Source organism: Ptiloglossa arizonensis, chromosome 2, assembly GCF_051014685.1.
Source record: "Ptiloglossa arizonensis isolate GNS036 chromosome 2, iyPtiAriz1_principal, whole genome shotgun sequence".
NCBI classification, from domain to species: domain Eukaryota; kingdom Metazoa; phylum Arthropoda; class Insecta; order Hymenoptera; family Colletidae; genus Ptiloglossa; species Ptiloglossa arizonensis.
The window spans coordinates 14,766,207-14,784,506 of NC_135049.1; the positions used below are offsets into that span (position 1 = coordinate 14,766,207).

General features: G+C 34.8%; 1 protein-coding gene across 12 annotated transcripts in view; it reads left to right on the top strand.

Annotated features, from left to right (window-relative positions):
- Sky (GTPase-activating protein skywalker) overlaps nucleotides 1-4,311 on the top strand; it is a 44,969-nt gene extending 40,658 nt beyond the window's left edge. For all 12 annotated transcript variants that reach the window (XM_076326737.1, XM_076326725.1, XM_076326735.1 and 9 more), the window contains 3 exons: nucleotides 675-833; nucleotides 921-1,150; nucleotides 1,259-4,311. In XM_076326737.1, the coding sequence (XP_076182852.1) occupies nucleotides 675-833; nucleotides 921-1,150; nucleotides 1,259-1,400 (531 nt within the window). In that variant the 3' untranslated portion in view covers nucleotides 1,401-4,311. The remainder of the gene's footprint in view (nucleotides 1-674; nucleotides 834-920; nucleotides 1,151-1,258) is intronic.
- The last annotated feature ends 13,989 nt before the right edge of the window (nucleotides 4,312-18,300 follow it).

The window sequence follows — 18,300 nt, forward strand, 5'->3', positions numbered from 1 at the left end:
CATCAGTTTCCCACTTCACAGCCTTGTTTCATTTAAAATTGAACTTTATATTGTGGCAATTCACTTTGTATTTGAATGATGCTCGTACATTCTGCATGGTGAATGATTTTTTGCATTTTATTCAAGCATATTTAGTTTCCTAGCACTTTTTAGTGTTTGTAGTACTTCTTTTATTACATCAGTATAACAGATTTTTAGAAGTCAATTGAAGTCATGAAAGTCTGTAGGTTGTATTCACTTTCATACATGTGATACTTAATTCTAAAGAAAACTTTGTACCTAAAAATTATTAGTAAAAGCTAATGAACCAAACGCTGTTAAAACTCCAATGTAAAACGTTGGCTATTTTTGTGTACAAGAATTGAATAAAGAAGAAAACTAATGCACTTAATTTAACGAATTAATGTTAAATTTTGTCTAAAAAAATCATAGACAAAATTTATTTCGAAATCGAAATGAAGAAACAAATTCGATGTTTATATTTTTTGGCTTCATTATCACCTATTATTTTCGTTTCTTTTTTTTCAGTCAAGCGCATGATCTACCGCTGCTGTGATTTAGTTTGCTGTATTCTTGAAGGACTAGAAATTTACTGGAAACTAATGTTTGCACAGTTTCAAATATTAGTCATGGTAAATGCATTATACTAATTTTTTATGTCTGTTTTGTGACAGTTATTTACATTGTGGTCCTGGCTGCCGATGAGGATCACCATGTATCAACCAATTCTACTGTATACAACAGAAGAGCATGGTTGTTCGCTGACAACATTTTACGTAAGGGTAGAGCAACATGAACCAACTCTACTAATGATAAAAACGTGTAACAATGAAGTAAGTATTCTGCATGTGTAATTAATATATCTTTTATTATTTACTGAAATCATATAATAAACATTTTTGTCTATCCTGTTTTGCTAGGTATTTGGTGCCTACTGTTCCACAAGATGGTGCGAACGCAATATGAAAAACGATAAAGGACAAAGACAAGCTTATTTTGGTACGGGCGAAACGTTTTTATTCAGCTTGTATCCTGAACGTGCAAAGTACCCTTGGGTAGGCATGGATACTTCGCACACTGACGCAAAAGTCCATCATTCAGCTGAGCTGTTCATGGCAGCAGATTCCAAAATGATAACAATTGGTGGAGGGTAAGTTTTTCCTACTACTACTTGAACTTACATTATTTTCGAGATATTCTACTCGCCCATAATTAAACGTACGAAATTATTTATGAAATTTATTGGTTTTTCTTTTAGAGACGGACAAGCTATATGGATGGACGAAAACATAAGATTCGGTAAGACAGATCGGTGCTCCACATTCAACAATCCACCTCTTTGTGCTAGCGGCGACTTTGAGATTAGGGTACTAGAAGTATATGGTTTTGCCGGTGCTTGAGGAGAAGAAAGGACTTGGCACTACGATGTATCAGTTTATTTGATTCCCTACTGCCATTTAATAACTCTCTTCTATATATACAGAGTTGTATACATTATATACAAGTATCTTCGTGTATGTGCAAAGTTATCGCGTTCTTTATGACGCGGCATTATCGTGATGCATCCTCAGTCGCTTGCGGAGGTACTAGTATTACGCGCGTATGATCCGTTGTTGAGGAGCTATAAGAGGTTTTGTACCGATTGAGATTACGTAGATTTATCAACGTTTTGTTACGCTTCTTGTTCGATTATTTGTCTTGACGTCGTAGCGTTTACGTTAACGCTTTGACATAGCGCGCGACACTCTGAATTTCGACAATAATCAGCGTTGGGTCACCTTCAGTTATATGTAAACCTTGGTGTCTCAATATGTACATATGTAAGAAACGATTGGTTATTTACGTGAATACTTAATATTCATTGGACTAGATGCTATCATTAAATATTTATGTATATACGTACGCCATATGTGCGGCTTGAGTCATCTAAGATTGAAATTGCAAGTACATACGTTTTTGAGAATGCGAATTTCAGTTTTAAATGACCCATTCTGTATATACATATGCCGTAGATTATTTCATCGAATCTGTCGTTAATTATGCAATTTGTCAGTAATGCTCGTATACATGTGTTAACGTCTTGTAATGTTTATTTACTTTAGTATTGTTATGCTTAGCTTTAATCAGTTGTTACATGGAAAACCGAAGGAAAGAATATTGTTTATATAACACATATTGTGTTTGTCAGGCGTTAACCATGTATGTGTATACATACTATATGCATATATGTACGTTAATCTCGTGTAATTTCCTATAAATATTATAAATATTGCCCCTTGTGCAAGCAAATTGATACAAACGCAAGTCATTTACATATGCGTATATGTATGTGATGGGTATCGTGATCATCTGTGGTAAGATGCTCGAATAAAATGGCAGGGGGCGAATGGTACTTTGGAACAACGACAAGTTTTTTCTTTTATTTTTCACTGATGATTGCGTTGCAAAGGAAACGTTATTCGAGCCGACTGGTTGACCCGTTATCTAAACCGGTTACGAAGCCATAGTTTTCATGTAGTAGATTAAGGATTTGTATATTTTATATAGTATACGTAATTGGTGTCGATAATATACCAGTACAGGTGAAAATATATGTTTAGAAAACAGGCAGTTTTGTTTTCGATATGTATTTTCATGCGATGCGTTACTTTTACAACACACTTCGGGCATTCTGAAGAAGCGTATTAGCGTTACTGTCGTTATCGTTTGTCTCTCTTTGTGATCAAATCTGTATCGGTATTGTACGGTACACGATTAACTCTTAGAGTACCTGCTTCTGTGTTTAGTTTCTTGTTGTTATTTCTTTTTTTTTTTTTTCAATCATTATTATTAGTATGGGCGGAAACGAGGAAGAATGAAATTGAGCGTGCATGAAACTAAAGGTATCGATTTAGATTCCTTGGTTGTGATGTAGAAGTGGCTGGCACCACTTTTGTCCGAGCGACAATATGTACTAATTATAATGTCTGTGCAGGAGGATCATGTATCTTTCACCTCCACCCTTCTCGGCCATGTTATCGATTATAAAATAACGCAATGACAAATGTTACGTTATTCTTAATATGATTGCATGTTACATTTATCGTCGAAATACTGAAGCACATAAAAAAACAGAGCCTAAGAATCGTTCCATATACCAGTTAAATCATTCTTTATTTTTGCGTGCTAGAAGTATCATATTTGTTAGTTCATCTTATCGACTCGTGTAATTCTTAGAGACACGAATGAATGAACGAACAATGTAACAATGTACAATTAACACTATTTATGGCGCTATCGAACTCAATTCTAAATGTAACGAGTTATATCGTATTTAGCGGTTGAACCCTTTTCCGATCAACGTACGTGTTTAAAGAAGTTCTCGTACTATCAACTAGTTACGTAACTCGTAGTAAAGTCTTTATATAGATCGTAGCGAGTTACATTCTGTTCACTTTTCGACATTTTATAAATCTATAATAATGCGTATAACTGGCGAGAGAAAAAGGGAACACTGCTGATCTCACTGACGAGCCAAAGTAGGGTAACGTTAAATATATCTGTTTTACTTCGTGGAAAATTTATATAAAGATATTCAAATTGAGTTGAGTTGCCCATTTTCTAAAATGTAAAAAATATCATCTGAATAGATACTTCGGAATATTATAACGATTCATTGTAATTTTACAGCTACGAAAGTACAGCTACATTGGCCGAAAATAAGAAAAGTTTGCGAATGGAAGAGTGAAATTGAGAAACCAACAGAATTTTGCCTGTGAATGATGCATGTGAAAGTACATTTTCTACAATATGAGAATAGTTGAAGAAAAGGAAATCTGCGTACATAGAGTTCCATATAGTTAAATTATTGCATTACTAATTTATATTTATACTATTCATTTATAACGCGTTTATTGCTAAAATTAAATCTTTCGTTTATACACTATTATCCTTTTCTAAATTATTCCACAATTTTTATCAAAAATACTTCACGAACAAGTGGTTGCAAACGCTGCTAGTACGAACGATCATATTTGTGAAACTACATTCGTGCGATAATTGTAAACGGAATGAATGAATATTTATTTATTGTATAACCGTCATTGAGAGAAAGGTGATGTGCTGAAAATGGAAAGTATTATTGTTCAAAGTTTCTAACGTAGCACAGCATAACATAAATATACGTTAGAAAATAATATATACATATTACATATATACATACACACGCGCGCGCGCACACACACACACACGCGCGCACACACATACACGACAAAACAAATACAAATATGCCTATAAACGACAAGCAAAGAAAATAAACGTAATTGAATGGAGTGTTTATTCAAGCTTTCCGCAGTGTTGTTATACTATATTACATTATATATGTACATATACATATATACAATTAATAATATACATATAATATATATAATGTAATATATAAGTATATATATAATGTAAGTTGTACCGTTTCCGCAAAGAAATTGTTGCCTCTCGATGCTACTTTATCATATCATCGTTGTGAATAGAATATTGTTATATACAAATTTATTGTCCCGTTTATTTCTTCTATTCTAAGAAGGATATCTCATACATTATTATACACATATATTGCAAGTATCAATATATGAACATAAATTATAATATAAGATTTATTTAAAAATATCAAAATATTCAAATCTTTCGATTTAGTGGTTCTATTAAAATTACTCTTAATAAAAACAATTTTTCTTGCATTTTCTTATAATTACTGGTTTATAAGATTGACTAATTAGTTTGTAAATTACAAACTTTACTAATTTACAAAACAATGTGATAACCATTTCAAACTTCAGCAAACTTACAATGTTGTACATAGTCCTTTAAAAAATATTCTTATATAATATTTTAACACATTTATATTTTAATTTGAATTATTGAAATTATAATTATTATATATAATTTAAAATTCACATAATATATAACTGAATTTGAATGAGCAACTTTATCAATTCGTTAAAAAGAAATTATCATAGTTTTTATTTTTTACATTTGTACACTTGACGTGCTTTACTTTCATTATTTAAGTTATTACAAAATGCTTTTTATATACAATAAATGGAATTTCAAAATTGAACAATTTATAAATTTCCCTTTTTATCGAATATACGAGTTTAGTTTCATTCTTGATATATAATGATTAATATTTTTAAAAAATGCATATACACCTTACATATTATATAAGACAGACGTGCCAATGTAATTTATCAAATTTTTGAAGACATTAATGTTGGAATAAACATATTTTACTCTATTGAAATCTAAGTTTATGTTAAAAAAAATATTCGTGCATTGTATTTTCCAAAAAGAAAATTTAAATTAATGCATATTATATTTAAAACAAGGTCAAAATATGTGTGCATGGTATATTACATAAATGAAATACATGTTCAGGCAATGCTTTTTCGTGTCACACAGATCAAAATTTCGCGAATCTCCTTACCATTTACGTGTCACTTCCAACGTTGCCGATTCAGAGTCGAAAACGATTTCAGCGCTAATAGATGTAGGAATTAAAACTAAATACTACAAAAATTAATTAATTTGATTATGATCAAAATCTCATAAGATCATATAGCATAGAGCTTGAGAGATACATATACCGACCCTATAAAATATAAGTTTTGTAGGAACTTTTTTGTTTACAAATGATGATTTTAGGAACCATATTCAACTGAGTCGTCGAGTAAGTAAAGATAATAAATATAAAAAATTCGTCTCACAAATAAAAAATCGTAAATGGCTAGTTACAAAATCGCTAGATTTTTCTATCTAGAAAAGCGATTAATTAAAATTCAGCATTTTTAAGTAAAATATACAACTTCCACGCGAATTATGAGAATTATAAGAATTAAACAAATGTTAAAATAATGTATCCAATTATCAATTGTTACTTTCCATGCTTTGAAACATTAAGATACACGTTTATACCTCGAAACTCGATCAAAATTAATTGTTGTTGGCGAATCGATCATTTTTAATGCATAAATAAGATGCACATTGTTCGATTAATATTGGGAACATGCATGAATGTTAGTAATAATCGTAGAAATGAAAAATCATTTACCGAAACCGTTCGCCTTCGCAGATTTCGCAATATCTTGACGTTTATTTATCATAATTAGTAACAACCGTCGTTGGACCGTAGATTAAATAATTATTAAAATTGTTCCGGTATAAATAATGGCTAAAAAGCTATAAATTTGTTGAAATATTCGTTAGATGGAGCAATGACAATCGAACTAACCGTGCGATAAAATAAATGAATATTTCTCTACATTACGAAATTATAGTTTGTATGTATGCGAATATATTCTGAACGCGCAATTGCAAACTCCTGTAACGTGGTAATTACATGGGTTGCCATCTATTGGAGAAAGGGTTAAACTACACTTAAGGGGTGAAAACACCTGGCGGAGAAACGCTCAAGTTTGTCGAGGAATTGTTCTGATCTTCGTCAATAGATGGCTGTACAAGCATTATGTACCGACATTACAGATAAGTATCTGCTTTCGAGCGATATTCACTATCGCTGGCGCCATCTATTGATGTAGGTCAGAACAATTCTTCGACAAACTTGAGCGTTTCTCCGCCAGGTGCTTTCACCCCTTAAGTGTAGTTTAACCCTTTCTCCAATAGATGGAAACCCATGTAAATATCACGTCACAAATGTTTCGAAGCGCGCGTTCAGAATATATTTACCGACATTTACCGATACCACATATAAGTAATTCCATTTGTATGATATTCCCTACCGTGCGATCAAATAAATAAATATTTCTATACAAACTTTTATATGTATCATCTTTCGAATAAAGGTAAAATTAAACGAAATCAGTATAATGTAATTTCTCTGCATTCCAACCTTCCTTTATACATTTAAAAAAATCTTTAATACCTCGAAATCAAGGCTAGACATATCGATTATCGACTCACAAGTCTTTATCACGATAATTTGTCTATCTAAAAACGCGATTAATAGAATTTCAGCACTTTTGAGTAAAACATACAACTTCCACGCGTATTGTGTAAATTATAAGAATTAAACAAACTTTAAATTCATTCGAAAATTCCGACAAGTTTCAATTCGCGAAAGTTCATGGAAAAGACATCATTTCCAAGAATCGACAGAATAGGATATACCTCCTTGGCTGTCATGTTCTCCTGATACCAAAATCTGAATTTCGGGCAAAAATTTTAGAATATTTCAGATTTTTGGAGTTTTGGTATTAGGAGAACATGATATGCGAGGAAGTGGCACGATTTCGCAGATTCTCAGAAATGACGTCAACTTCCAAGAATTTTCGCGAATTGAGATTTTGCGGAATTTTTGAATGAGTTTCTGAACGTTTGCTAAATGGTTTCGTCGATTTCGAGACTTCGGTATCAGGAGAACATAATATGCGAGGAAGTGGCACGATTTCGCGGATTCTCAGAAATGACGTCAAATTCCAATAATTTTCGCGAATTGAGATTTTGCGGGGCTTTCGAACGAATTTCCGAACTTTTGCTAGAATTTTTCGTCAATTTTGGGCTTTGGTAACAGGAGAACATGATGTACAAGGAGGTATTCTTATTTCGCGGATTCTTGGAAATGACGTCAAATTACTGGCATTTTCGCGAATTGAAATTTTCAAGAGTTTTGAATGAATTTCTGAACTTTGCTGAAATTTTTCGAGATTTTGGAACTTTGGTATCAGGAGAACATGATAGTCTAGGATGTATTCCTTTTTTCGCGGACTCTTGGAAATGGCGTCATTTAATTGTTGATGAAATAATTCATAGCAATGCGGGAAAGGTAGAGGAAAGTTGTAATTAAAAGACACAGGAGTTTTTGAATATGTTCGGTTTATTTAATGAACATACATATTTTTCGGCATACAATGATATTTCTACTTTCATCGTCGTACAAGTATCAAACAATCTTAGACGTCTCAAAAATTTTTTAATGTTACAATATAAAATTTATTCATATATACTAAGTAACTAATCTCAGTACATTGCCGATTAGGTCGGCATTATTTACAATGGACAATCTTTGCATGTACAAGAAGGTTTCAAACATGTTACTTAAGGTTAGAGAACACGGGAAGTAATGATAGCTTATGCAGTAAAATAACTTTACATTTGTTTCATTCTTATAATTCAAACGATAAAACTATTGTAAATTCGCAGCCAATTAGCTCGGCACTACTCGCGGCGAGTAATACTACGTCGCGAGTAATGCCGATTACCAGGTCTCACCACGCGGAGGTTGCTGCGAGCGGAGACCCGGAGAGAGATAGATGGAATCAAAGTTCCATCGATCTCCCTCGACACGCGATACAAACGAAGATACTAAACCAAAGAAATGGAAGGAATCAATGTTCCTTCGATCTCCTCGTTTAGTTCTGCCAAGCAATTACATTATGGAAAAATTAAGCAAAATTGGGAAATACGCGACACGAACCGTGCAGTTGGTCCTACTAGGTCTATCCCGTTTCCCCTCCGTGGTTCCGATTCCAGAGAAAACGAACGACGCCTACCACTCCCCTAGAGGAGTGCCCCGTTTCTCCATCTTTACGACGAGAGGGTCTTATTTTGGAGACTTTCGCAGGGACCGGCAAAAATGCCTGCTCCTGTGCTCGCAACATGCCCCCTCTGGAAGCGGACACACCGGAAGAGACGGCGATAGACCGTTCGGACTACTTACACGGCCGGCCACTTGCTTGTACAAGAAGCAGTGGTGACCGGACCGAGGAACGAGGAAGCGAGCAAAATTAAGCTAAAGATTGGATAATTGCTTGGCAGATCACAGCCTTAAAACTAACTTATTCTAACTGCAGAGATAGAAGGAATCAATGTTCCTTCGATCTCCTCGTTTAATACTGCCGAGCAATTACGTTACGGAAAAATTAGGCAAAATTGGGAAATACGCGACACGAACCGAGGAGTTGCTCCTACTAGGTCGGTCCCGTTTCCCCTCAGTGGGCCCGATTCTCAAGGATATGCGCGACGCCCCGTCCACTCATATAGAGTGCCCCGTTTCTCCCAACTCCGCGTCAGGAGCCACGCAAAGCGTGGACCTGACTCACGAAGAATGACGAAGAGAGGGTCTTATGGCACAGGGGCTTCCGCAGGGACCGGTGCGAACACCTGCCCCTGTGTTCGCAGCATATACTCTCTCAAAGCGGACGCACCAGAAGAGACGGCGATCGAGCGTTCGGTCCACCTCCACGGCCGGTCACTTGCTTATGCAACAAGCAGAGGTGGCCGGACTGAGATACGAGCAAGCGAGCAGAAGGAAGCTAAAGATTGGATAATTGCTCGGCAGATCACAGATATTCGTACATGGTGACCTTAAAACTAACTTAGTCTATACTTAGAATTAACAGTCCCGCGGAGGATGCAATACATCAGTCCTCTTCGTTCTTCGTTCTTCGTTTTCCGATATACCTAAGAGAATGTATCTAAGAGAAACCTAAGAGAAACCTAAAGTCAAGGCATAATAGAAAATAGAAACGAATTTGGTTAGTGGAAAAAAATAAACATGTAAAAACCAGTAGAAATTAAAATCAAAGATCAAATGAAATGAATTACACAAAGAAAAAATTAAAAAAAAAAAGAAAGCATTGAGAGAGTGGTCGCCAGTACTGACCACCGCCTACCGGCGGCCAGTACCGGTTACCAAGGTGGGGTGTCCCCCCTTCCATGAACCTAAAACGAAGAGATCCGTCCACCTCGGAGGCTCCAGGAAGAATGAAATTTTAAACAACCGGGGGCTCCTTATATACCCTCAGCAAGGTCACTTACCAGTGACTTACCGTTACTTCAATTGTCTTTGTTCGATCTAATCGAAATCTTCGAAAACGAACGGTTTCGGTGAATGTTCGTCCATTTCCGCGATTGTTACTAACATTTATGCATGTTCCCAATATTGATCGAACAGTGTGCATCTTATTTATGTATTGCAGTTAATTAAGAAACTTATAGAAATTGATTTTGATCGATACTCGATGTTAAAACGTGTTTCGTAAAGTTTTAAAGCATGGAAAGTAACAATTGTTCATTGGATACATTAATTTGATATTTATTTAATTCTTAAAATTTTCACAATACGCGTAGAAGTTGTGTTTTATACATAAAAATGCCGAAATTCAATTAATCGCTTTTTTAAATAGAAAAATCATCGCGATGAAAACTTGTGAATCGATAATCGATACCTGTAGCCTTGAAAATGTCAGTTGGATCTCAGCGAAAAATTCCTTCGCGAACAAAGAATATTTCAACGAAATGATATTTTAAGCCATTATTTATACTAGGACATTATTAATAATTGTCTAAAGTATGGTCCTACGACGGTTGTTAATAAATATGATAAATAAACATTCGAGATATTGCGAAATCTGCGAAAACGAACGGTTTCGGTGAATGTTTGTTCATTTCCGCGATTGTTACTAACATTTATGCATGTTCCCAATATTGATCGAACAGTGTGCATCTTATTTATGTATTGCAGTTAATTAAGAAACTTATAGAAATTGATTTTGATCGATACTCGATGTTAAAACGTGTTTCGTAAAGTTTTAAAGCATGGAAAGTAACAATTGTTCATTAGATACATTAATTTAACATTTGTTTAATTCTTATAATTTACTCAATACGTGTAGAAATGGTATTTTTTACATAAAAGTGCCAAAATTCAATTAATCACAAGGTTCTCGATAGAAAAATCATCCCGATGAATACTTGTGAATCGATAATCGATACGTGTAGCCTTGAGAATGTCAGTTGGATCTCAGTGAAAAATTCCTTCGCGAACAAAGAATCTTTCAACGAAATGATATTTTAAGCCATTATTTATACTAGGACATTGTTAATAATTGTCTAAAGTATGGTCCTACGACGGTTGTTAATAAATATGATAAATAAACATCAAGATATGCGAAATCTTCGAGGGCGAATAGTTTCGGCGAATGTTTGTTCATTTCAGCGATTGTTATTAACATTTACGCATGTTCCCAATATTGATCGAACAATGTGCATCTTATTTATGCATTAAAAATGATGGAGTAACTTATAGAAATTGATTTTGATCAAGACTCGATGTTAGAACGTGTTTCCTAAAGTTCTAAAGAAAAGAATTCAATTGTCTTTGTTCGATCTAATCGAAATCTTCGAAAACGAACGGTTTCGGTGAATGTTTGTCCATTTCCGCGATTGTTACTAACATTTATGCATGTTCCCAATATTGATCGAACAGTGTGCATCTTATTTATGTATTGAAATTAATTAAGAAACTTATAGAAATTGATTTTGATCGATACTCGATGTTAAAACGTGTTTCGTAAAGTTTTAAAGCATGGAAAGTAACAATTGTTCATTAGATACATTAATTTAACATTTGTTTAATTCTTATAATTTACTCAATACGTGTAGAAATGGTATTTTTTACATAAAAGTGCCAAAATTCAATTAATCACAAGGTTCTCGATAGAAAAATCATCCCGATGAATACTTGTGAATCGATAATCGATACGTGTAGCCTTGAGAATGTCAGTTGGATCTCAGTGAAAAATTCCTTCGCGAACAAAGAATCTTTCAACGAAATGATATTTTAAGCCATTATTTATACTAGGACATTGTTAATAATTGTCTAAAGTATGGTCCTACGACGGTTGTTAATAAATATGATAAATAAACATCAAGATATGCGAAATCTTCGAGGGCGAATAGTTTCGGCGAATGTTTGTTCATTTCAGCGATTGTTATTAACATTTACGCATGTTCCCAATATTGATCGAACAATGTGCATCTTATTTATGCATTAAAAATGATGGAGTAACTTATAGAAATTGATTTTGATCAAGACTCGATGTTAGAACGTGTTTCCTAAAGTTCTAAAGAAAAGAATTCAATTGTCTTTGTTCGATCTAATCGAAATCTTCGAAAACGAACGGTATCGGTGAATGTTTGTCCATTTCCGCGATTGTTACTAACATTTATGCATGTTCCCAATATTGATCGAACAGTGTGCATCTTATTTATGTATTGAAATTAATTAAGAAACTTATAGAAATTGATTTTGATCGATACTCGATGTTAAAACGTGTTTCGTAAAGTTTTAAAGCATGGAAAGTAACAACTGTTTATTAGATACATTAATTTGACATTTATTTAATTCTTATAATTTTCGCAATTCGGGACAGTAATATTCTTTACTTAAAAATGCCGAAATTCAATTAATCGCTTTGTAAAAATTTTAAGAATTATTAAGAACCATCGTAGGACCGTAGTTTAAACAATTATTAACAATGTCCTAGAATAAATAATGGCTTAAAATATCATTTCCTTGAAGTATTCTTCGTTCGTAATGGAATTTTTCATTGAGGTCCAACCGACATTGTCAAGACTATACGTATCGAGTATCGATCCACAAGTGTTCATCACGATGATTTTTCTGTCTAGAAAAGCGATTAATTCAATTCCGGCGTTTGTAAGTAAAAAATGCAACTTCTACACGTATTGTGTAAATTATAAGAATTAAACAAATGTTAAACTAATGTATCTAATAAACCATTGTTACTTTTCATGCTATAAAACATTAAGAAACGCGTTTATACTTCGAAACTCGATCAACATTAATTGTTGTTGGCGGATCGATCATTTTTAATGCATAAATAAGATGCACATTGTTCGATCAATATTGGGAACATGCATAAATGTTAATAACAATCGCGGAAATAAACAAACATTTACCGACACCCGTTCGCCTTCGAAGATTTCGCAATATCTTGATGTTTGTTTATCATAATTATTAACAACCGTCGTAGAACAGTAGATTAAACAATTCTTAATAATGTCCTATTATAAATAATGGCTTAAAATATTATTTCGTTGAAATATTCATAGTACGCGAAGGAATGTTTCCTTGACATCCAACTGACATTCTCAAGGCTACACGTATCGATTATCGATTCACAAGTTTTCATCGTGATGATTTTTCTATCCAGAACAGCGATTAATTGAATTTTGGCACTTTTATGTAAAAAATACCTCTTCTACGCGTATTGTGAAAATTATAAGAATTAAATAAATATCAAATTAATGTATCTAATAAACAATTGTTACTTTCCATGCGTTAAACTTTACGAAACACGTTTTAACATCGAGTCTCGATCAAAATTAATTTCTATAAGTTTCATAATTAATTGCAATACATAAATAAGATGCACATTGTTCGATCAATATTGGGAACATGCGTAAATGTTAATAACAATCGCTGAAATGAACAAACATTCGCCGAAACTATTCGCCCTCGAAGATTTCGCATATCTTGATGTTTATTTATCATATTTATTAACAACCGTCGTAGGACCATACTTTAGACAATTATTAACAATGTCCTAGTATAAATAATGGCTTAAAATATCATTTCGTTGAAAGATTCTTTGTTCGCGAAGGAATTTTTCACTGAGATCCAACTGACATTCTCAAGGCTACACGTATCGATTATCGATTCACAAGTATTCATCGGGATGATTTTTCTATCGAGAACCTTGTGATTAATTGAATTTTGGCACTTTTATGTAAAAAATACCATTTCTACACGTATTGAGTAAATTATAAGAATTAAACAAATGTTAAATTAATGTATCTAATGAACAATTGTTACTTTCCATGCTTTAAAACTTTACGAAACACGTTTTAACATCGAGTATCGATCAAAATCAATTTCTATAAGTTTCTTAATTAATTTCAATACATAAATAAGATGCACACTGTTCGATCAATATTGGGAACATGCATAAATGTTAGTAACAATCGCGGAAATGGACAAACATTCACCGAAACCGTTCGTTTTCGAAGATTTCGATTAGATCGAACAAAGACAATTGAATTCTTTTCTTTAGAACTTTAGGAAACACGTTCTAACATCGAGTCTTGATCAAAATCAATTTCTATAAGTTACTCCATCATTTTTAATGCATAAATAAGATGCACATTGTTCGATCAATATTGGGAACATGCGTAAATGTTAATAACAATCGCTGAAATGAACAAACATTCGCCGAAACTATTCGCCCTCGAAGATTTCGCATATCTTGATGTTTATTTATCATATTTATTAACAACCGTCGTAGGACCATACTTTAGACAATTATTAACAATGTCCTAGTATAAATAATGGCTTAAAATATCATTTCGTTGAAAGATTCTTTGTTCGCGAAGGAATTTTTCACTGAGATCCAACTGACATTCTCAAGGCTACACGTATCGATTATCGATTCACAAGTATTCATCGGGATGATTTTTCTATCGAGAACCTTGTGATTAATTGAATTTTGGCACTTTTATGTAAAAAATACCATTTCTACACGTATTGAGTAAATTATAAGAATTAAACAAATGTTAAATTAATGTATCTAATGAACAATTGTTACTTTCCATGCTTTAAAACTTTACGAAACACGTTTTAACATCGAGTATCGATCAAAATCAATTTCTATAAGTTTCTTAATTAACTGCAATACATAAATAAGATGCACACTGTTCGATCAATATTGGGAACATGCATAAATGTTAGTAACAATCGCGGAAATGAACAAACATTCACCGAAACCGTTCGTTTTCGCAGATTTCGCAATATCTCGAATGTTTATTTATCATATTTATTAACAACCGTCGTAGGACCATACTTTAGACAATTATTAATAATGTCCTAGTATAAATAATGGCTTAAAATATCATTTCGTTGAAATATTCTTTGTTCGCGAAGGAATTTTTCGCTGAGATCCAACTGACATTTTCAAGGCTACAGGTATCGATTATCGATTCACAAGTTTTCATCGCGATGATTTTTCTATTTAAAAAAGCGATTAATTGAATTTCGGCATTTTTATGTATAAAACACAACTTCTACGCGTATTGTGAAAATTTTAAGAATTAAATAAATATCAAATTAATGTATCCAATGAACAATTGTTACTTTCCATGCTTTAAAACTTTACGAAACACGTTTTAACATCGAGTATCGATCAAAATCAATTTCTATAAGTTTCTTAATTAACTGCAATACATAAATAAGATGCACACTGTTCGATCAATATTGGGAACATGCATAAATGTTAGTAACAATCGCGGAAATGGACGAACATTCACCGAAACCGTTCGTTTTCGAAGATTTCGATTAGATCGAACAAAGACAATTGAAGTAACGGTAAGTCACTGGTAAGTGACCTTGCTGAGGGTATATAAGGAGCCCCCGGTTGTTTAAAATTTCATTCTTCCTGGAGCCTCCGAGGTGGACGGATCTCTTCGTTTTAGGTTCATGGAAGGGGGGACACCCCACCTTGGTAACCGGTACTGGCCGCCGGTAGGCGGTGGTCAGTACTGGCGACCACTCTCTCAATGCTTTCTTTTTTTTTTTAATTTTTTCTTTGTGTAATTCATTTCATTTGATCTTTGATTTTAATTTCTACTGGTTTTTACATGTTTATTTTTTTCCACTAACCAAATTCGTTTCTATTTTCTATTATGCCTTGACTTTAGGTTTCTCTTAGGTTTCTCTTAGATACATTCTCTTAGGTATATCGGAAAACGAAGAACGAAGAACGAAGAGGACTGATGTATTGCATCCTCCGCGGGACTGTTAATTCTAAGTATAGACTAAGTTAGTTTTAAGGTCACCATGTACGAATATCTGTGATCTGCCGAGCAATTATCCAATCTTTAGCTTCCTTCTGCTCGCTTGCTCGTATCTCAGTCCGGCCACCTCTGCTTGTTGCATAAGCAAGTGACCGGCCGTGGAGGTGGACCGAACGCTCGATCGCCGTCTCTTCTGGTGCGTCCGCTTTGAGAGAGTATATGCTGCGAACACAGGGGCAGGTGTTCGCACCGGTCCCTGCGGAAGCCCCTGTGCCATAAGACCCTCTCTTCGTCATTCTTCGTGAGTCAGGTCCACGCTTTGCGTGGCTCCTGACGCGGAGTTGGGAGAAACGGGGCACTCTATATGAGTGGACGGGGCGTCGCGCATATCCTTGAGAATCGGGCCCACTGAGGGGAAACGGGACCGACCTAGTAGGAGCAACTCCTCGGTTCGTGTCGCGTATTTCCCAATTTTGCCTAATTTTTCCGTAACGTAATTGCTCGGCAGTATTAAACGAGGAGATCGAAGGAACATTGATTCCTTCTATCTCTGCAGTTAGAATAAGTTAGTTTTAAGGCTGTGATCTGCCAAGCAATTATCCAATCTTTAGCTTAATTTTGCTCGCTTCCTCGTTCCTCGGTCCGGTCACCACTGCTTCTTGTACAAGCAAGTGGCCGGCCGTGTAAGTAGTCCGAACGGTCTATCGCCGTCTCTTCCGGTGTGTCCGCTTCCAGAGGGGGCATGTTGCGAGCACAGGAGCAGGCATTTTTGCCGGTCCCTGCGAAAGTCTCCAAAATAAGACCCTCTCGTCGTAAAGATGGAGAAACGGGGCACTCCTCTAGGGGAGTGGTAGGCGTCGTTCGTTTTCTCTGGAATCGGAACCACGGAGGGGAAACGGGATAGACCTAGTAGGACCAACTGCACGGTTCGTGTCGCGTATTTCCCAATTTTGCTTAATTTTTCCATAATGTAATTGCTTGGCAGAACTAAACGAGGAGATCGAAGGAACATTGATTCCTTCCATCTCTTTGGTTTAGTATCTTCGTTTGTATCGCGTGTCGAGGGAGATCGATGGAACTTTGATTCCATCTATCTCTCTCCGGGTCTCCGCTCGCAGCAACCTCCGCGTGGTGAGACCTGGTAATCGGCATTACTCGCGACGTAGTATTACTCGCCGCGAGTAGTGCCGAGCTAATTGGCTGCGAACTTAGAATAGTTATTTAAGATATAAGAACAAATAGAAATGAACATTTTTGTAATGCGAGTGAAAGTATGAATAGGTTGATGAAGCGAAAGAATGTGGTTGTATCTCCATTGTATTGAAGTATTTCAATAAATTCATTTTATGTAAGAACAGAAGCTTTCTTTTTACCATTATTTTCATCCATTTCTTAAACCGATATTATCACATTAGTAGAACTATACCTCCTCGAGTTGCATGTGTTCGTGATGCCAAAGTCTCGAAATCGACGAAACATTTCAGCAAAAGTTCATAAATTTATTCGAAAATCCCGCAAAATCTCAGTGGCGCGGAAATTCCAGGAATTTGACATTTTCAAGAATCCGTGGAATAAGAATACCTCCTCGCATATCGTGTGCTCGTAACACCAAAGTTCGAAAATACACGAAAAATTTTAATAAAAGTTCGGAAATTCATTCGAAAATTCCGCCAAGTTTCAATTCGCGAAAGTTCTTGGAAAAGACATCATTTCCAAGAATCGACAGGATAGGATCTACCTCCTTGGCTGTCATGTTCTCCTGATACCAAAATCTGAATTTCGGGCAAAAATTTTAGAATATTTCAGATTCTTGGAGTTTTGGTATCAGGAGAACATAATATACGAGGAAGTGGTTCTCAGAAATGACGTCAAATTCCAAGAATTTCCGCGAATTCAGATTTTGCGGGATTGTTGAACGAATTTCCGAACTTTTGCTAGAATTTTTCGTCAATTTTGGGCTTTGGAAACAGGAGAACATGATACTCGAGGAGGTATTCTTATTCCGCAGATTCACCGAAACCGTTCGCCTTCGCAGATTTTGCAATATCCTGATGTTTATTTATTATAAATAATAGCTTAAAATATCATTTTGTTGAAATATTTATTGTTCGTGGAGCAAGTTTTCGAGTGGATCGAACAGAGGCGAACGAAGTAACTCAATCTGTGACATCACACCTTCCTAATGATATGGATAATCATTTTCGGGTATCAGATATACAATAATCTGTTTCAGATACATTAAGATAATTATAAATGTTGTTAATAAACCGTTATTGAAGAAGAAGGTGTGTACTCTTACTGGAATGGTGGTTTCGAGACAAAACACAGAATTTCTCTCTTTTTTCCCTGTGTCTTTGATACCATTAAGCCGAGATTAAGACAGTTTGGCGGAATTAGAAGTTAAAAATTTAATGTCTACTAGAATCTCACAGCCTTGAGACGTTACATTGCACGTCCAAAGAAGTATAAAATATACCAATATGGTTTCTACTGTCGGTATTGTCGATGTACAATAGCTCTATGAATTGATGGTGTCATTTAGCGGCGAAAACGAGAACTGTTTCTGTATAAATTTGGCCGTTTGTCGTTGCAGACGCTATCTACATTATCAAATTGGCATTGAGAATAGTTCAGTTTATTCTTCCGGTATATGGTTAT